The sequence below is a fragment of the Camarhynchus parvulus genome, chromosome 12 (genome assembly GCF_901933205.1).
Source record: "Camarhynchus parvulus chromosome 12, STF_HiC, whole genome shotgun sequence".
Lineage (NCBI taxonomy): Eukaryota > Metazoa > Chordata > Aves > Passeriformes > Thraupidae > Camarhynchus > Camarhynchus parvulus.
Window position 1 is genome coordinate 6,776,211 of NC_044582.1, and position 21,150 is coordinate 6,797,360.

Genomic DNA, 21,150 nt, shown 5'->3' on the forward strand with positions numbered 1-21,150 from the left:
ATAAGCCTTTGCCGGTCCCGAGCTCTCGGAGAGTGACTTGCTGCAGTGCTCCGGCGTGGGAGGAAGCAGCAAACGCGCCTTTATGCACAAGGACGTGCTCCCCACGACTCGATTCAATGTGCGAGCCTGACCGAGAGCCGGGGCTGGCTCCGGGAAGCCGCTGCCGGGCGATGCTCCCCGGGCAGGCGCCGCCGCTCCGCTCCCTCCGCCCGGTGCGGCGCCGCGGCCGGGATGCTCCGGGCTCTGCACGGCGCTGAGCTCCGAGCAGTCTTCGCCTCTCCGGGCTGTGTGACAGACAGACAGACAGATAGACAGGTGTTCGTCATGCAGCCGTGCCCTGCCTGAATCGCTCTCCGGTGGGTGTGCACGGCCCCACGCCCCCGCCCCTGCCAGCCCCGCCGAGCCCTCCCAAGCTCAGCCCCCGGCAATGTGCAGCGCTCTCTTCTCGCCTTCCTGGAAGGGCTCAACTACACTTTCAGCTCCTCCAGACTTTCTCTGCTTTTGCCGTACCCTCCCTCTGGTCCAGCTCCTCCTGTGCCTGCGTCTCTGTCTCGGCGCTATCCCGTTAAAAGGCTGCTGCTCCTGCTCCGCTGAACCAGGGCTCGGGCTGCCTTGATCTGGGATGAAGGCTGGAGGTTATCGGCGAGGGAAAGGAGAACTCTAGGCAGCTCTCCATTTGCAAAGTGAGCAGTAATTGCAAGAAGACAGCCTCCCCAGCTGGAATCAATAGTCTGCTTTCTTGCTGCTAAGGGCACTTTGGAGCAGCAGTAGGTCACTGAAGTAACTTCAGCACACTGCTGACTGCGGAGTTGTAAAGAACTACATGCAAGTGGCTGCAGTAGTGCTGGAAAACGCTTTGCTGTTACCAGGGACACAATAGTTTTCAAGTCATTAGAGCTTCGATTCTGGTCCGCTCTTTCCATTACACAGAGAGGGTCATTCTTTGGAAGAATGAGGATGGAGCTGTGAATTTTTCTTTTCTGGTATCCCCTTCTAGTGGAAGGGGGTAAGAGTGGGGGAAAAGAAGCCTTTAGAAACAAACCCCCACTGCTGCTGAACTCAGCTTCACTTGAATTTCCCCAAACCTTTGCAGGCACAGAGAGGCACAATGCCAGAGAACCTGAATCTTCTTCGGGCTTTTGGGGGCTTTTTCTTTATCTTCTGGACAGCTTTTAACACAGCCTTAGTGGATGTGGTTGGATCGGAGCAGCAGATCCCCTTGTCAGTGTAAGTGCTTTCGTGCTATTCCTCTCAGGACCATGCTCAAGGATGAGAACTTGGCTGCTCAAGTTCTCCTGTTTTTGTATTGCAGATATTTGGCTGTTCCAGGGCACCTTTGCTCCTCTGTCAGCTGTGTTTAAAGTGGTTGTCTCCAAGGCGCTTGGCACTATGATTTTATTGTAGGAGCATGTTTTGGTGGAGTATGTGGCCACCGAGTTTTAAGTGCTTGCATTTACTGAAACTGATGCAGTTAACACTTTCTCACGTGGGAATTTATCATTCAGAACTGTTTTGCCATTTTATCTGCTATTTTCCTTTCAATGGATATATGTTATGTTGTGCCAAAGCACGTTTCTGTACAAGTTAATTCCTTAAATTTTAATGGTTCAGGTTGGTAGTTTCATATCAGAGGCCTTACCTTAGCACAGGGTCTGGTTTGTGCTTATACTTGCACAGCTTCACTGATCTTTTGCTGTGCTCAGGTTCCTTAGTGAGCTCTCTAATGCAAAATTGCTCGGATCCTTCTGAGTGCAGCTGAAGCTGTTACAGTCTCTGTTGCTAGCTCTGACATGTGTATTACATTTCTTCCTGTCTCTTTTTTTTTTCTTCACAGTGTAAAGCTCTGGGCCTCAGCATTTGGTGGAGAGATCAAATCTATTGCAGCCAAATACTCAGGTTCCCAGCTCCTGCAGAAGGTAAGGATTTCTTTGGTTATAATAAGGAAGATTTTAAGAGAGAAAATGGAGACAGATTTAATTTTTTAAATGAACAGGAAAGCAGTGCTGTGCATGCTTTTGTCCAAGATCTATTTTTGTATTGCATACTAGTCCCTGATGACTCTTTGCATTGCACTGCACTATCTGTAGAGTTCTTGCTTAACCTGATATTTTTCTGTTGGAATGACTTTTTTTTTCCATTGGAAAGTAAACTCCAACACTTATTCCTTGTAGCCTAGGCTTCAGCCCAGGTTGCGGGTGTTTAGTCTGGTTGCTGCATTATGATGATGATGTTTCTGTGCAGAAACAGCTGTTTCTTATGAAAGATTCTAACTTCATTCAAGGAGCAGAATTAGTGCATATTGTATTATGTTCACCCTGGGCTCTATGCACACAATGCGCTGTATCAGGAGAAGGCGGCTGCACTGTTGTTTGTCATCTCTGCAGTTTTTACAATGCCATTATTCCCCTAATCATCTTAACCCAGTGCTGAGATGTATTACATCATTACAGATAAGAGGAATGAATGTGGTTATCTTCTTGCTCAGCTGCACAGCTGGATAATAAGGTGGTGAAGTATAGCAAAAACTTGAGAAATTGGTATAAGTCTACATAATTGGGACAGAGGGTAATGAAAAAGCAGATTTGAGTATTAAGTATAAATCAAGGACTCTGTTTAATTTAAATATGCAACCTATAGTAAACGTCTATATCGTGGACAGTTTATTTTTACAACAGTTGCAAAAAAATGAGAGACTAAGAGGAATATGTTAGACTGAGACTGCTATTTTCAGGTATTTAACATGTGATTCTCAAAATGCAATATGTAAATGGAAAAACATTGAGACATTCACTGATCAAAACCACTCATTCAACCCATATATTAAATTTCTGCTGAATTTATGCAGACATGATTTTTAGTTCTGAGTAACACTAATTTTATTTTTTGTCTGATTGCGAAGGAAATTATTCCTTGAGCTTTTAGCATTTATTTCGAAAGGCTTATATATGTGTGAAATTATATAACTGTACGTGCAGCAGCTGAAATAAAAAGCTTGTGCTATCCTTTAAAATGAAAGAAAATAGCTTTAGTAATTACTAAAGTTGTATGAATTCTTTAGGAGCTTGCCTTTTCAGATTTGTATACCCAGGACTGTAAAACATGAATTTCACTAAGCGAAAATACTGAGCTATTAAGAACCAAAATATCTGTGGTCTCTTACTGCCTTTCAAGGCCTTTAAATGGCTTCACTTCAATATGTTGGGCAAACTTTCATTTTATTATGAAAATCTGGACACTCAATATTTATTATACTTCCAGCTCACATTCTTTAAAGTCTGTGTAGTCTTACATTGTCACTGTTATTTATGAACACCTTAAATTCATAAAGAAGATAGAACTTTCATTTTTGATTAGTTTGTAATCAAGTATTATTAAAAAGATTTATTTTTTTTTAATTGGGCCATAGCAAACAAGTATCTTTATTTAACTTTGGAGCTCTTCCATGTGCAGCCATTTCTGCGCAAAAATGGCTTTGGAAATGAAACGTGCCCAGTCCTGAGCCCAGCTTTTGCTAGGAGAATATGGAATGTACCCTGTGTGGCAATCATGCTAAAACCCACAAAGAGTCAGTATGGAATCCTTAATCCTCCTTCTCTTCCTCATAGTAGATGCTGCTGTCATCCCTTCTGTGATGTATTTTTTCCCTCTGAAGTAGCAACGTTGGTTCCTATTGGTTGTTATAATTGTAGGTAATTGGAGGCTATTCATTTTACCTTTTCATCAGCATCCTTTCTGTTTCACTAACCAGTCTGTGCTCCTGTTTTTGAAGATGGACAGTTTGTGTTCTTTCAGAGCTATTTTGTTTTTCTTTCTTGCTTATATTATATTTCCTTATTTAATGAAAGAGAAAAGAAAAACACCGCAGGTTTGGCAGGTATTTAGAGCATTTATTTCTCAGTCACATGTATTGTTTTTTTTTCTTCCTTCTGGTTACAGTAGTTTTTAAAAGATGTCTGTTGCTTTTTTTTTTATTTAGAATTCCAAAATGTCTCTGTCCGTTTAAGCTTGCTGTATCCTGGTGTTGATTGTGGCCAATGAGCCTGGATGACAGATGACTTTAGCATGTACTTTTTTGTATGGTTATAAAGTATATTTTTTCTGTAAGCTTGTGTGAATAGAAACATACCAAACTTCAAGGTCTGCAAGTATTTTCAACATGCAAAGTCAGTGACAGAGGTTGTCACAACAGTTAAGGAGGTGATAGCACAGGAGGGCTCTAAATACAAATGCCTTTTTTTCCCACCCCCTCCCTCCCCACTAGCCAGGCATCAAGAATATGTTTGGTATTTACTGTGAGCTCTGGGTGATCAGAATCCATGTCATTTTAAAGTCAAGATTCCACTTTTAGAAGCAGTGAGACTTCTGATATTACCAGAGGAGCCCACATTTCCTGATTATGAATTAAGCATCCTTAAACAAGTGAAGATATAAAATGTGTGTATGATTATGGATCTGGACAGTATAGATTCCTCAACTGTCAACTGCTTTGGAGTGCCATTTAGCTTAATACAGGCTTGCTAAATGAAAAATTAATGTAAAGGTTACTTGATTCATTCTGTCAGCACACACAGTGAGTGCTGCTTTCAAAGGGATGCGCTCACAGTCGTGATTGACAGTCTCTGCTGCCCAAATGTTTTGCACATTGAGTCATTTGACCCACACTAAAATTTCATTGAGCAAATTAATTCGTGTGAGATACTCAGTAAAGAAATTTTTTGCCAGTTTACAGTTGTGAATATTGATGGAGTTATTGCAATTCTTAAGGTCTTGCTGTACTGTGAACATCAAATACGTTACCAGCATTGGTGTTCTCTTGAGTTTGTAAAAGATGTATAAGAATATTTTGGTTGCTTTTTAAAAGTATATTTTTAAATCCACTGCTTCCCATATCTTAATTGAATGTTTCATTATTTTATGTCATTATGATAATCTTATCCAAGTATTTTGTTATGCCACCTAGAAGTATCTGGGATACATGACTTTTCCCAAAACTGACTTTAGATGAAATACAGATGCTTCAAATTGCTTGGAAAATAGTTCAGTAAGTAATTTCAGAAATTATGATGAGGGTTTAAACAAAATTAGCACTTAAAAAATGTTCTACGCCTTGCTTCAAAGAGATGGAACACCATTAAGTGCAAAATAAAACATCCAGTAGCAAACAGGACTGTATTATTCTTAGTTAGTCTGGTTTTTGGAGGCTTTATAGTTGTCATATAGATTTGGAGAGACTCCTTGATGCTCTAGAGATGTTCATACTCTTCACTTAGCAAATACTACTGGGGCCCAAGAATTAATTTTAATTCTTTCTAAGGTGTTTTTTTTCTTAGACTGTCAAAAGACATCTGCCTTATTTGAATCCTGACAATTTCAATTTTTTTTCTTTTGTAAACACGCTGAGTTTTGTGGGTCCTGTACTGAATGTGAGAGCATAGCCCACTGGCAAAGCCAGGCTTCAAATATGGGATGCAAAGCAGGGCTTAGGTGCCAGGAACATATTCACTTCAGCTGCTGCAATTAGAGATTTGGAAAACAGGCTTTGGGGAATGCTGTTGTAATATAGTAAAGCTCTTAAATCAGTGCAGTGTGTGTCTGTGTGAAAGTGTAGTGTGGTCTGTGCTTTCTCAGGTTCCTTTTGATGAGACTCTTTTTAAAAAATATTCTGAGCTTTGGTAATTATTAATTTCTTCCTGAATTGTCAATATTATTTATTGCAAATCTAGGAATGGTGAAAATACCCTCAATTCCTTGGTCCTTCCACAAGGTTTTTTTCGTGACCAGAAGCTTGTTTCAGGCTCCCTGAGATGTTCCTTATGTAAGTTGTCTGCTGGAGCACTCAGTGTTATGTAAGCCCTGCCTGCCTTGGTCTGAAGCAGGCTGGAGTCTGCATCTGCCTCTCCTTTCAACAAATCCTTCATTGTGTTGGGAGCTCTCAACTCATTGTTTTCTCAGAGCAGGTTTTTCAGTCAGGAGGGCATTCCTGTTTTTAAAGATGCAGAATTGCATTTTATCTCTCTGACAAGGATGGGGTGCTGTATCTTAGTAGTTCCTTGCAACTGTGGAAATGTCAGTGCAAAATTAATATAACGGGGTGATTTAGATCAATTAGCATTCAGCTGGTGGATCTGATTCATACAGTACATCTATCTTTAGTTTAAATTGTATAATAGGGACTTAAATTCTTAGGCAAGTTTAGTGCAATCATCTTGACATTAATTGCCTTTCTTTTATTCAGCCTTATGTTGGGTTTGGTTTTTGTAGGCTGTTTCTTTGCTCAAGACACTGCAACTACTGCTTGGAAGGAAAGGATCAAGTAGGACTGAGACCTGCAGGTTGAAGGATAGGCATGGACTGACTTTTTGGATGTCAATTTAAACTTTTGCCAGCTGATCAATTCTAAAACAGCAAAAATAATATATATTTTTAAAATCAAAAATAGGGAAAAATTACAATTAAAATCTGTAGGCATATGGCTGTGAATCCAAAGAGACAAAAAACCCCACTGAAGGACACCACCACCCCCAAAGCCCAAAATCCAAACCATGAGCAGCAAATCCTTTCTCCCCACCCACCAAACCTGACACCTACCCCAAAGCCCAAATTCAAAACCCCACCAGCCAAGTAAATGGTGTAGAGCTTACCAAAAACTGTATTCAGAGTTAATTCATTATAATTTGGACTCCTGAAGTCTGATTTATGTAAAATGTGTCTCTTAGCACTGACTTAAAATCAAACCTTAGAAAATAAAACAAATATACACCTGAGAATCTTACACCAGTGTAATTCTGTTGATTAATGCAAATGATGTTTTGGAACTTGCAGAGCTTGAATCTCCATCCCCTTTAGTACCTGCAGATCTTTGGGCTACATGAACAATGAGATTATTCTCCATGCCAAACTAGGTGCAGAACATTTCTGTGTGCTTTGAAATATTTTATGTTTTCTGCAGATATAAAGATGTAAATTCTTCTGGATAGATATTTTAACTTTGGTCAAGAATAAAAAAAATCAAGCACACCGTTATGCTACCAATATATTTGGTGGGAAAACCTGGTGGGTTCCACACTAATCTTCAGGTAGTATGTTGATCGGTAGAGGAAAGAATTAGTCTTATCAAACATTGAAGACTTCCTTCTTTTTCTCCATAACAAAAAACCTCAGCCTTCTTTTTTTTGTAATAAAGTTCTGCCTTTTCTGGAGGTATTGGAAAATTTTCTTTCTCTTCTGTGATGTTCGAACTGCACCTTGAATGATCTGTGATTTGTACTCTCCTCTCCTGTTTGAATGTTACAGTAGGAGTAATATTTTTTTTGGTGTTGTTAATGGTTTTAAAATGTAGTCAAATCAGCTTGAATATCAAACATCATGTTTTAGATTTCACTCAGTCTAAAAGGGAAGCCATGCTGAATTCATGTTTTGCTTCCTTCAGCACTCTCTATTTTGCAGTATGTTCTGTGTCTTTCTGGGTTTGAGTGTGATCCTCTTGTGTTATTGAAAGTAAAAATTTGTATTGTTAGTAGGTAAGAGGAATATGAGATGGCTTTAGTAAGTTCATGATAAATGCATTACACTTTTCTTAATGTCTTTTAATATGGAAATTATTGAGCAGACAATCCAACTGGAAAACATTAGATCTTGAAAGGAAGAGAATGGTAATTCCCTTGCTTAATGCATTTATGGTTGTTTGTTTTCACATCCTGTATTGGAAAATGCTTACATTTCAAGGTTAAAGGAGCTGCTCTCCATGCAAATTATCTTGCCAGTGAAGGTATGTAGAGCATGAGTAGATGCTGTATGGTAGTGATGATTCACTCTTAAGTAACTGCTAATCAATACTCCACACTTTCAAATGTCATTACAGTTCTGTAGGGGACAGTTTTTTGTTGCTGATAATAAGTCTTAACACATTTTGCAACACAAATTATTTATTGATAGGGTAGATGGTGTTTCAGTTTCTGTAGAAGCTTCACTAACAGGTTTTAATGAAATAGTTAAATTAATTTGTAGCTTTTGTGGAGTTCCATTTTGCTTTTTTTGCCTATAATGTTTTTGCAAAAATTATATGGATGATCCTGTTTTTATGATCCTGTTTAGCATCCACCAAGTTAATTTGTGTAAAGCTGTAGTACTTAGAGTGTGTGATCAAACACTTGCAACATTTGTATTTAAAAAGGAAGTCTTCACAAAACCAATTCTTTTAAAATCATAGTTGGAAAGAAGTTGATAAGGGTCTTGGTAGCCTTTCCAGAAGTGATTAATTTCAGAGATAAATAATTACTGAAAATATCCTGCCCTCATGTCTCCTGGGACCTTCCAGGTGAAGTAATGTAATAAATACCACTACACTGGTTTTGAAGACAACGATATAAGACATGAGGGGATTGTGTTTGCTCAAGATACTCCTTCACATAGGATCCTGCATCCAGCATACCAAAAAAAGGCAACATAAATTTGTTCTCCACATCCATAGTAGATGTACAAGAACCTTGTAAACACAAGAATTAATTTTAATTGTGTCTTTAAACAGAAGAATTAATTTTTTGCTACTATCAATTTGTTTAACTGTTTTTTTTAACTGAGAGAAAACCCTAGAATAGTGTGGAACTCTTGCAGGTTGGCTGCTCAGACCGGGTTCCTGGCCATTTTGTAGACTTTGTTGAACTGCCTGATATTAGGAAGATGAGCTAAATCCTTTATTTTGGACTATCATCGATTACAGTAATTTTATTTCTTCTTTGATGTCTCTAGGTCCTATTAATCTTTGTGTTTATATCTCCTTAAGACATAGCTGGGGTGTCCTTCACTTTTCAGAGCAGAAACAGGTTATAAACACAATTGTTAGTGCTGTACAGGTAGCCAGGCTGGATGAAGACTTGCTGGTTTTGCCCTCCCTTTTTAAGCACAGAAATCATCTTATTTAAATATCATTTTACTATAGAGGAATAAATATATCAGCTATAATAGAATAAACTTTTTGGAAAAATATGTGTACTGCTCATGTAATCCCTCGTTGGACTTCAGGTCTGACACCCATGTGATAAGACAGCAGCAGGGTGAGCTTTTCAAGGTGCTCCTGTGTGTTCTTGTGTCAAATGTAACTATGAAGTCCACAATGGAACTTCAGTAGGGCTTGTAAGACTCTGGGATGTCCCAGTGAGAAAGAAGGAAATGATCAGATGTAAACTCCTGGTAGTTTCCTTATGTACCAGCCGCAGGTTCTAGTGCTTTGTTATCAATGATTGAAACTTTTAAAGCTGCTTCTTCAATGTTGTTATTCTTGAGAAGAATTTTCCTGAAGAAGTACCTGCACTGAAGTTTTGCTTCTTTATGTGGAACCTGGTAGGTTGGTTGGATGGGGTCTTCAAAGCATCTAGATTCTTGTAGTGATTCTTCATCAAAAGAGTTTGACAAGTGATTTTTCTAACCATGATTTCTGTCTGTCAAGATTGCTGAAAGATCTGGAAAGAGTTTAACCAGTGCATTTCACTGAGGTGGTTAAAAAACAAAAAAATTATAAAATCTTAGGTGTTTTCTTTGTCAAAGCATCTGCTCCTACTTGTGTGTTTTGCTTTTACTTTTCTTAACTTGACACACTTTATTGTTGTCTTTGTTTCTCTCCCTGTCTCTCTCTGAACCACCTTATTTATCTTTCATTTTAATCTTTCAGTTTTTAAATGGGCATATTTTCTAGAGAGAAGTGTTTTCTTCTGAGCCTGATGCCAAATGTTTTGCATAAATAATTTTATAGTACAGGCACTTAGAGATAGTTATTTCTATTTATCCTTCTAGATTGAGGTCTTAGAGAACCAAAGCAAGTAAAAGATGAAGGAAAAAATTGTTCTCAGGTGCATTAACAAACAAAATTATAAGGTGGCCTAATCCACATCATAAGATTGGGGGTATAAGATGAGAAATATGTGTGTATAATTAATTCAGAATATCAGGGCTTAATGCATGGATCCTGTGGATTGTTGATTAGTAAAGTTTCTCATATGTATGCCTGACAGTAATATAATTGAAGCATTCCTCTTAGTTTTTAGGAAAGGGTGGAAGAGCTTCTAATAGTCTCATAAGATTTTTTTCCTTGGTACTTTCAAAATGTGGATTTGACAGGCTTCCGTGCATTTTGTGCAGGTGAGGGATTATATGTCCTGTCAATACCATTCCTCTACAATGTGCAAGTTGAGAAGATTTCTTATGCTTAATGTTCTTCTGAACATAGTGATACTGAATTAGAAAATTCTAATTCTACTCTAAGAATTGAGATTTTTGTGTTTGACACTAATGACTCCACAAAACTGGTTCTGGAAACCAACACTCATCACCCCCTCTATACAAAGCCTTCCTATCTTCCACTGTGGAGCTCTGTTTTTCATTATTTCTGGATGGATGGAATAATGAATTCTGGAACAGGATTTAGAAGGTCTTTTAACTCTGATTCCTGTTCAAAGCAGGGTCAAAGCTAAAATCAGTGCAGATTCCTTGGGTCTTTGAGTTTGATCTTCAAAACCTTCAAGGGCAGCAGAACCACAACCTCTTTGGTTCCAATCCTTGTCTCTAGTCTGGACAAGAAGTTACTTGAGTTGGAACTTCCCATTTCTACTTGACTGCTGAGTGTCACTTCTACCTCCCTACCCATTGTTGGTTCATCATCTTCATAATCTCCTGGAAGGCATGGAAAGGCACAGCACTTTGTCATGGCAGCACCCCTGAGGTCCCAGTCATAGACAACATTAAGGAATTCTTCAGTTGCTTCATCAGGTCTCAACACTTTATCTGACCTATTATTTTAAAATAGTTCTCAGTAGCTTTATGGACTCTTAAACTGAGCTCTCTGCTGTTTGATATTCAGGTGGGTTTTTACCACTCACAATAGGAATATGTAGCCGTTCTCATAATTATGAAGTCTCAAGAGTAATTTCCACTTAGCTGATTGCATGAATAGGAGAAGACTTTTTAATTTGTCGTGATAACACAGGAATTTATTTTCTAATCTAGGGCTAAGACAAGCCATTTAGCTCCCACTTGCTTTATTAGCTGCTTCTTTTACTATCTTTATCCCCCCCAGTATCTTAAGTGAACTTAGTGTTGTACAGAAAGAGTCTGTCAGCTGGTGGAAGGTTTTATGTCTTATTGTCTACTTTTACTTTATTCTACAGTAGCTGTCAAGGGATTTCTTTGTGCTTTTATACACAAACAAGGATTTTACTTGTTTTCAAAAAGCGGGATTCAAAATTATGCAGTCATAAAATCTGTAGCCTGTTAGGTAACAGCACAGTGAAAATGCTGTTTGGAATGCATTATGAAAACTCTGGCCAGGGCCCCAGCATGCAGTGTTCCTATTGTTCCTCCAGGATCCATTTTAATACTTGACTATTCAATATACTTTGAAGATTTTGTGTCAAGCTATCTAAAATTGCTAACTTTCAAAAGAAACATAAAAAAATCTACATACTACGGGTATTAAAATTTGATGTGTTGGGAACACATCATTGGTCACAAAATTAGATAATTATCTTCTAAAGTAACAAAGCTTCAGAGATAAAAAGCAGGAACATTCAAACTTTGGCTTTACCTTGAAGCTAAATGTCTATCATCTTCTGACAGCTGTATGAAATGTATGAGTACTGAGCTGTTTGGCCATGATGCTATCGTATTACATTAATGGCAATTTTCACTGATAATGAAAACTGGTAGGAGGCTAAGAGCAAAGCTTTAGATTATGACTTGCAGCCATTGACTATCTGCATCCAGCAGATTTATTACCCCCTATGCACATTGTGCCTTTTATAATGTTTTCTGCAGTTTCTTCATCAAAGTACAACAAGAAAGCTATTATAGACGGCATGAAAGGGAGAAAGTCTGGGTACTCACTTCACATTTCAGACATGCACTCGTTGCAAACTGCAATGCAGCTTTACAGTAAAAGTAGGGATAAATTCTAGCATCCCCCATGAAACATTTGAGAGGGAGAGGAGTGTGAATGAAAGAAAACTGGAGAATTTCTGTAGGTCAACACTAATTTTCTATGTATAGATATATCTGCCTTTTATCCTGTGGCTGTGATAACCTTTTCTTGATGGTCTACTTAAGTCCTGTAATCTTGGTGGCCAAAACTCAGTGCAGTCCTTAAGCACAATGCTAATTTAACCTGTCATGTCACACAGACAAATCTGGTGCACACAGTGGTGGTAGGATTTCATGGAGAGTGCCAGAAACCTTAAAATTGAAAATTAAAAGTGCCAGTGTAACTCCCCTCTCTCCCCAGCTGGAGGCATCTGTGTAAAATGGGCCTAATAATACTTTTTTCCCCTCAAATTTAAAAACTTTGATATTAAACTTAGGGACACTTCTTCATTATAGAGAGTTTAGCATTTAGAGAGAATTGGCTGGTGAAGAACACCCTTAGCATATGGATATGGAAACAGAGGGAAATGGAATGGAATGGATCAGCTCTGAGAGCTACAAGGCATTAATTTTAACACACTATTTAAATATAACTGCTTGCACTACTGAAAAGATAAATGGTTTCCTGTAACATTCCTGAATAACTACAAAATTGATAAAAACTCAGTTTTTCCTGTTGTTGATATTTGGTGTCTGTAGCTGGCAATAAATCTCCATATGCCATTGCACTGGCAAGGGAGATTGAACCTTTTTTGTCAGAGGATGAATCCCTCCTGTGCTTTGAATACAAGGTGATATGCTCTGCTGATATCAGAAAGTAATTTGCAAATTTGCAAACCTTCTCTTCTTCCCCTTATAATTTTTTCCATGCTGATATTTCTTTCTCATTATACATTTTCCACATAGCTACAATTCTGCAATACTTTTTCCTGTCTAGGTCCTTCAGACCTTTTCTGACCTATTCTGGTTTTCTTCCAAGTAAGATCCAACCAACAAGACTCTCATTAGAGTCAAATTCACAATGGTTAAATGCAGGTAAATTGGGAATTGAGCAATTTTATTTATTATTTTATGAGTGTCTGATTATTTCTGTCTACATTTCAATTACCATAGAAATTTATTTTCACATGTTCTTTGTCACTCTGTCCTTTTCTTTACTCCTACTTGTTTATAGCCGTTGCTTTTTACCTTTGGAAATTTTTGCTATTAATGTAATTTTTCTAAAAGTTCCTTTAGAACTTTTATGGTTCTGATTATGGTTGTAATCACAATACTGCAGTAAGGATCTGGTCACCTGAGAAAATGATGCAGAAATAAAATGAGTAATAGCTCAGTAATAGTTTTATACCTAAGAATGGTGGAAGGTTTTGCAAATACAGCTGTTTTTCTTAAAATCTTTTCATTAAATTATGATGCATGAACCCTTAAAAGGAAGAATAAATAGATTAGGATCCATTGGTGCACTTTATACATTGTGAATGTCATTGGAAAAAGAGGGTGGTTATGTCCCCAGTAACAGCCAATATACTTTGTTGTGCCTTGGATGGCATGTGCAGGAAATGGAGTGGGAGGGACAGAATTCCCTCCAAATCCAAAGGGAAATTCTGTCATGGAGAGGGAGGGAAGTTTTGCAGAAAGGAGCCAGCATCAGGAGGCTGCTGCAGGCTCAAAAACCAGCTAAAGGTGAGAACAGGGACACATAAAGGTAGCAAATAAAGAGGAATGGAACACATTGAGGGCAAAGAAGCAGAAGGAAGCATGCTGGTTTCTTCTCTGTATTTTAAGACAATTGGAGACATTTTAAAAAATTGTAGTTTGCTTTGCTGAAGTTCTTTATTCTGTATAACCCCAGTGTAATAGGAATATAGTTCAAGTACCTTCATAAATTGGAACTGCTCCACTCCAGTCCACCTTAAGCATGTTATTAATGTAGATATATATTTGTTCAGTAGAACTTCCTCAGCATTGCAAGATGTCTAGGGAATTTTGTCTGAAAAAGGATGGCAGAACACAGCATGATATGAGGGATTGGGACCTATACTTATGTGTTGGAATAATGCAAATGTTAGTGTATAGTATTTTTCATCTAGACCATATTTATCTGATTGCATGCTGCTTATTTATCTTGGTTTATAAATATACAGGAGTTGAATTACTGAAAGCTCTAATTATTCTGAACATCATTTGTCAGACAAAACCAGCTGCTAACTCAGCTCTTCTCAAGAATCTTCAGTAAAATGCACAACCTAAATAATTATGTCTTGAGAAGTACAGAATTCCCATTCTTCCCACAAATCCTCTCTGCTTGTTGGGTACCTTCCTCTCCAGAGTCTAGTAAAAGCCTGGGTTTTTCTGATGTGGCTGAAAAGACAAGAAATCCAGAGTGTTCTGTGGCTTGCATTGCTTGGGCTTCACTCACAGCAAATTTTTCCACATTATTTAACCTGTAGGTTGGCAGAGATGATTCCTTCCAATCTTGGCTGAAATGTTGATATGTTCATTGTCTAGTGCAGCCATTAAGCTGAATTAAATAGTATTTCTGCTTTCAAAACCTTCAAAACACCTACAGGTCTAATTTGCCTCTGACCTGGTGATTAACCTCATGCAATTCTGTTCTGAAATGTCTTCTTCCATGTGTATAAAGATGTACAAAGTCCTGCTTTCTGTCTACAGTTAAAAAAATAATTGATGGCAGCTTCTGTGCAAAATTTGCTTCTGTGGGGTGTGTTTTAATAGGTGTGGTACTCTTTGTTTTGTGAGTTGGGTGGTTTTTTTTAATAAAAAGGGGTCAAATATCACAAGTAGGTATAGATGAATGGTTGATCTAGTTGACTGAACAGGTCAATTATCTGTAACTTTGCATATATAACAATGCTGTCAAAAAAGAAGAACCCTCTATATGGCATTTGTAGCATCTGTTTCCAAAGGCTTGAATGAAAACAAGATGTGTGCAGGATTAATGTTATTATTTCAGTCTCATTTGGAAGTAAACTAATTAGCACAACATTTGAATGCTCAGCAGTTCAGGGTCGATTGAGGCCAGTGCAGATGGGAGTCACCTCTCTTGTGGATGTCAGTGGCACCTCTGCAGCAGCCTTGTGCCTGAAGTGAGGCTGGTTTTGGGTAGCTTTTAATGAAAAGTTCTTGCCTAAAGTGTTGTGTACCTCAATTATTGTCAAAGAATAGCAGATTCTCTGTTGAGGGTCTAGGGCTGAAATCATCACTGCTGATGAGAAGTGATGTAAACAAGAAAAGTGAAGGAAAGAATTGCTGTTGACATGCAGGTAGTTAAGCCAGAAAAAAATTCTGCATATGTCTAGGATATATGAAAAAAGCCTGCACGTACTGTGCAAGGCATGCTGCCTTGCAAACCTTTAAACCAGTTCTTGGAATGCTAAATTTTGTATAAATTGTAAAAGGATTGGATCTACAATCAGGTAGGTTTCATTTATATTCACAATAATCATACACAGTAATGAGACTGTTATCTGTAATGAATCCATATTCTCTTCGAAAAGAGGGGGAGAATATTTGAGGGGGCAGTGTTCTTCAGACTAGAAAAATGTTATGGTTTAAATATGAAGAGCAATTATAAATTTTCTTGATGGCTTCACATAAGTTGAGCTGTAATTTATTTCACTGCAAACGTGTATGTACTTTGCTGATTTCTACTTTTTCTCCTTGGTGGGTAGGAGGTTAGAATTGAAAGATGGCTTTTGTTTCCTTGTTTAATTGCCTAAAAGGAAAAGTGACTGGAATAGAATCCCATTTCTTGTAGGGGAACAATAAAATGAGATTCTCTCACCTACTGATTTCAAAATACGCACTTCTTAATTCTGTGCATTGCTTCCCACAGGAGCTGGCAATCCTTCTGTGACACTAGCTCTTCTCTGTCCTTGTATCACATATAAAGAATTGCTTTTTTTCCTTTTTAATGAGTGGCTTGATATACAACATGTCTTTTGCCTTAAGCATTTATTTCCATTCTCCTTTCTAATACATTTAATTTCCTTCCCCCTACAATTGTCTGTCCTTGCTTCAGACTTCTGATATTATTTGATAATTCACTTTTTCATATTACAGTCTATTTAATTCTGTTTTCAGATTTACTCCTGTGTATTAACTTACATGTTTAAATATATATACCATATAGTAAAGCTGTTAGTACCTTCTCAGCTCCTGGAAATACCCCAATACCTATCTCTGAAGAAATATCAAAGCTAACCTTGATGTACATCAAATCCCTCTGGGGGTGGTGACTCCACCACTTCCCTGGGCAGCCTGTGCCAGTGCTTGACCACCCTTTCAGTGATGAATTTTTTCCTAATATCCAATCTAAACCTCACCTGGTGCAACTTGAGGCTGTTTCCTTTTGCCCTACGACTTGTTAACATGGACCTCTCTGTCTCTACCAGCGTCATCCAGCCTCTTAAATGACCCTTGGTTTTGACTGCAATTAGTCTAGAACTTTTCCTTGGTTGTGGAATGTGATTTCCTCTGGAAAGTGTAAATTATTCTCTGCTAATTCATTGTGCATGAAACAGCTCAAGGTCATGATTTGCTATAGTTGCAGAAAGAAACTGATTTACTTGGCTGTTTCTTAATGGCAACCTCCTTCGTTTAAAGAGAGAGGCACTGTTGAAAGGATTTTACAACTGCAGGCTAAATACTGTGCTAGCAAGGGGTAACAACATTTGTGTAGTTTTATGCCTCTTTTTGACTGCATATTCAAAATTCCATTTTTAGGACTATTTACCTGTTCCATCTTAACTTTTATCTCACTGCTGTTGATAGATTTTACAAGATATGTTAAATATATATGTACATAACCATATGCCATCCTTAAAAAACAAAACCCCCCAAAATCTTGGAAAACCTTGTATTGCATTTGACTGTTATGTAGCTGTATGAAGCATTATGAGGTTTGGTAAAAACAAATATAGAACCATTTGAATACACCTTATTGTATGAGATGGTGGAATTTATAACTTATGAGCTATGTACTGTGTTGTCTATTCTTTGTTTACTGTGTCTAAATAGTCCTTAAAAATCATATAGTAGAATTGGGATATGATACCAAGTCTTGATAAGGTTTACAGGGTCAACTTTTTAATTTTTATAACGTGGTTATCCAGGAGAACAAGGAAAAGGCTGATAAGAAAAAAACCACCTGTACAGATTCCTTCCCTGCCATGTATTCATTATACATTCAAGGATTGCTCTACCTGTGCAGAGATAAAAATACCCAAGCACTGCAGCAAGGTGTTGTATTGCGGGTGGTGTTTGTCCAGGCATGAAAAAACCCTTCCTTACTCTGAAATGTGGAGAAAATGTGAACAGAGATTTACTTTGTAGTGCTACATAAGTATTAACATAAGTATTAATTTGTTTATTCTGAATTAGAGAGGTAAAGGAGGAAGACAGTAGGTTAAGATGAATACCATTGTTCATTGTGTTAAGCCAAGTCTCTTGTCTGATGTTCTGAGAGCAGGATTTAATTGTTGTTTGGGGTTTTTTTTTGTAAGATGCTGTCTGGATTCTTTCTTGACCCTTCAAGGAAACAAATCCTTTCCAAAAGTATCCTTTGCAGCTTCCTTACCATAAAGTTGTTGCATGCGTGTAGATGAAAAATAGAACGAATGAGAGTTAAAAATGAGCAACATTCCCAAGGGCATCTAATTTGGCCAGAGCATGCTGTGAATGAGATCTTAGTTTTACCTAGTTATTTTTGGTGTGTATTTCTTTTGTTTGAGGTTTATTTTTGTTTTACCCAAAGTTTTATAAGGACAAAATAACAATTTGCTACTTAAACCATGTACATGCAGCCCCATGTAGAAGTGGTGTTTTAGTAGTGCTTGGCTACTGTCTGGGGAACTGTAAAGCCCAGAGCTGTTGCTATGGCAGGTGTTCAGGAGCAAAGAGCATTAAAAAATCAAAATCCTAAAATCAATCATTCTTCTATTTTGGGGGAGGATGGGGTATAGGTATAAAAAACTCTCACTTTTTTTGGTGCAGTTAAACAAATTCAAAGTAAAGGAGAAAATTGTTGAGGAAACTTGACTTGTGGAATCATCTTATTTCTAAGGTTGGGCGTGAAGCTGACATCAGAGGGAAAATAGTGCAAAAGAGAAGAGCAGGAAGTGAAGGAGTTTGTGGGTTTGTCTGGGAGCCTGGTGTAGAGGCAGCTGTGTCATGGTGTCTGTGTCTTGCCCCAAATCTGCTGAGCTGCCTTCTGAAGAGTCTTTGTCACAAATGCTTTTGAAACAGACTATAAAGCAACTGCTCAAAGGGAAGTAATTATTGATTAAAACTTAAAATTAAAATTAAAGTTTTAATCAAAGGGGAATTTTTTTTAATGATATGTCCCATATTTTTTGATGAGTGTTATTTGAAAGTGGTTATTGTGTGTTGGACATGTAGACAAGTGTGTTTCTGAAGATCAGTGTTGCTTGGGTACTCATTTCCTCAGCTTTTCTGTTCTGGAACTGGGAATGACAGCACAGTAAGACAACAGTAGGTGTTTATCCTTTTGTCTAGGCATAGTTCTTTCTTCTTTTTATTTCCTATCACCGAAGGTAAATGTATTCCTCTTGTAAACAATTGGCTTTTAGTTAGTTTGCTGATACTAAAAGATGAACTGCAAAAGTGCCAGAGGGTATTAAGTCACACTGGGAGTCTTAGTTGCACTGGTTAATAGTCCCAGCAAGGTATCTTTGGGGTACAGCTCCAGTCCAGAGCACACTTTGTCTATGAGCTGATCCTTACCTGGACTCCATGAAGTTTTTAACCCTTCCTACCTGGAATCAAATTAATGACAAAGCCCTCCCCACCCACTTCAGCCCTGCTTCTCTGTGGGTGAGCTGTCTGAAAAGTTCCTGTATTCAGATTCCACTCTCTTATATGTTTCTCTGCTGAGCCTTTCTCATCTGATTGGAATAGCAATAAATAGATAGTTATTAACAGGCAAATTAGAACAATTGAAATGAGGCAAAATATTGCTTTCTACACACTGATCACTATTTCATTTTCTGCCATTTTATTAATCTGTTTGGGCTGCTGAGGATAATTTGCCCTTCTCCTCCAACTAAGCAGATGCAAATTTTCAGGCAAATGATTCCACCCTTCAGAAGAGTCTCTTTAATTGGTGCCATGTGCAAGCCAGAATTTTTAGGTGATCTATCTCAACTTTTAGAAATAAACCCTTCAGCATTCCTGCAGTTGCCTAAACATTTTGTATCTATGACATGTGCATTAAAAATAAATAATTCCTGTTTTACACAATAAACTTGATCAACACAGAAAAACCAACCAAATCTCATGAAACTCTCTTATCTTTCTGGGATTTATTACCATTAAGAATAATTAAAACCCCTTGAGGATATTCAGCTAAGCTTTGACTCTTGGTATGCCTCTGTCCTCAGGAGTGCTGAGCCTAATGTGGAGATTTTTGAGCTCCATCTCATTTTGTGTGTTATGGGTACTTCATTTCATCAAGTCAGGAGAAGCATTTTAATCTCCTGATGCTCTGCCATGAGGCAAGGTGTTTCTAGGAAATGCTACACTGTTATAGCAGACAAAAAAAGACTTATGGGATCCATAATAAGATTTTATTAGCTTGACCTATTTAGTAGTTTTTCTTCCTTTTTCTGACAATTTCTGTAATAGGGATCAGAAGTGTCAGTTTTTCACTGTGAAAATGGTAAAGCAATTACACACACCTTTAAGGCATTGTATTTTGAAGTTCTGGGTTTAATGCAAGATCTTCTTCTAAGCATAAAAAGTGGGGAAGGAATTTCAGAAGTGTTTTGATAATGGTCTGGGATTTTTCTGTGGAACTTTTTTCTTGCGTTTACTGTTTTTTGTCACAGGATGGCAGCATGAGTAAGACCCTTAGAAGATATAGCAGGGAGGCCTTTTTGATGTATTTCAAAGATTTCTACAGGGTTAGATTTGTTGTCCTTCAAAGGGAGATGTCAGCTATAATTTTGCATCCTAAAGACTGATTAACTAAGTTGGCAATGCTAGTGCATCATCTTATGATCTGGAGAGCAAACTATGAAGGGATGGAGTGGATAAGCTTCTCATTTGAAAGATAAAGTTTCCATTCAGATCAGGCTTCTGAATACAATTGGCTTTTATACATCGGCCTTTTATTTTCCAGATTAGAATCCAGGGTTCATTTTAGCATGTTTCTATATGACTTGGAATGACTTGGAATTTTTTTTCCTTTTTGTAACTGGACCAACAACTTTTGGTTTGTCAGAGTATTTCACAGAACATATACTTGAGGCTGAACCAAATACCTGGATCCCTAAACCCTGATGCATCTTAGCTATTAGAACTTTGTAGGCGAAATCCATTTTTAAAATGTATTATTTGATCATTGGTTTAACCAGGTCCTGGGAAAGATCTCTCACAAAGGGACTGGTTTTGCAAGACAGCTACTACTGCTAGACATGCCCCTGTCAAGCGCAGAGATTGTGTCTCAAATATCTCATCTGGAAAAGCACCTGTTTCTCATACTAAGTGGTTCTTGAACATGTGCATGTGTTCTGATTTTTACAAAATTATGGGTTGATTTTTCTTGCTTCTGTTTCCTTTATCCTCAAAACTATTTGCTTCAAAAGGTAGAATACAAAAGGAGGAAACCCAACTTCTACTCACGACCTAATGCTTTTACATTTTATTTTTCGTACTCAAGTCTAAACACTCCAAATTTTACAGCCTAATTTTCCTCTGTATTATATTCTCTGATAATTTTGTGTCCTGCTCCACTGTTGTATTTAGGAGTTTTGTAACTGAAGATTCAGACTTTCAATACTTGTTCCAACATTGAGAGGTATAAAGAAAAATATTTTCTCACTGAAAACTCTCTCTATGGTAGACTGAATTCTTTGCCTTCTTTCCATAGATTAATTCAATACAAAGATCCCAGGATGTATCTTCATGACCAGGTGCTAAGCCTTGGAAGTTTATGGTTTGGGTACAGAGAGCAGTTTGGGTTCAGATAAGAAGCTAAGAATTTCAGTCTGAAATAAACCCAGTATTAGCCATCATATTTATACAACTTACAGCTATTAGTAGTAAAAGCAGAATGGTGAGAGGCATTAGATTACTTATTCAATTTTTTTCTGTAGGAACAAGAATTGTTACTATAGGGTATTGTCAATAGAAAGGGGGATTACAAGAGGAGGGAGGATGAGGTTTGGGTGGTACATGTGCTGACGTTTCACTTGGTGTGAT

General features: G+C 37.8%; 1 protein-coding gene across 2 annotated transcripts in view; it reads left to right on the top strand.

The window, feature by feature from the left end:
- The first annotated feature begins 457 nt into the window (after positions 1-457).
- CACNA2D3 (calcium voltage-gated channel auxiliary subunit alpha2delta 3) overlaps positions 458-21,150 on the top strand; it is a 385,648-nt gene continuing 364,955 nt past the window's right edge. For both annotated transcript variants that reach the window (XM_030956482.1, XM_030956483.1), the window contains exons 1-2: positions 458-1,227; positions 1,835-1,916. In XM_030956482.1, the coding sequence (XP_030812342.1) occupies positions 1,109-1,227; positions 1,835-1,916 (201 nt within the window). In that variant the 5' untranslated portion in view covers positions 458-1,108. The remainder of the gene's footprint in view (positions 1,228-1,834; positions 1,917-21,150) is intronic.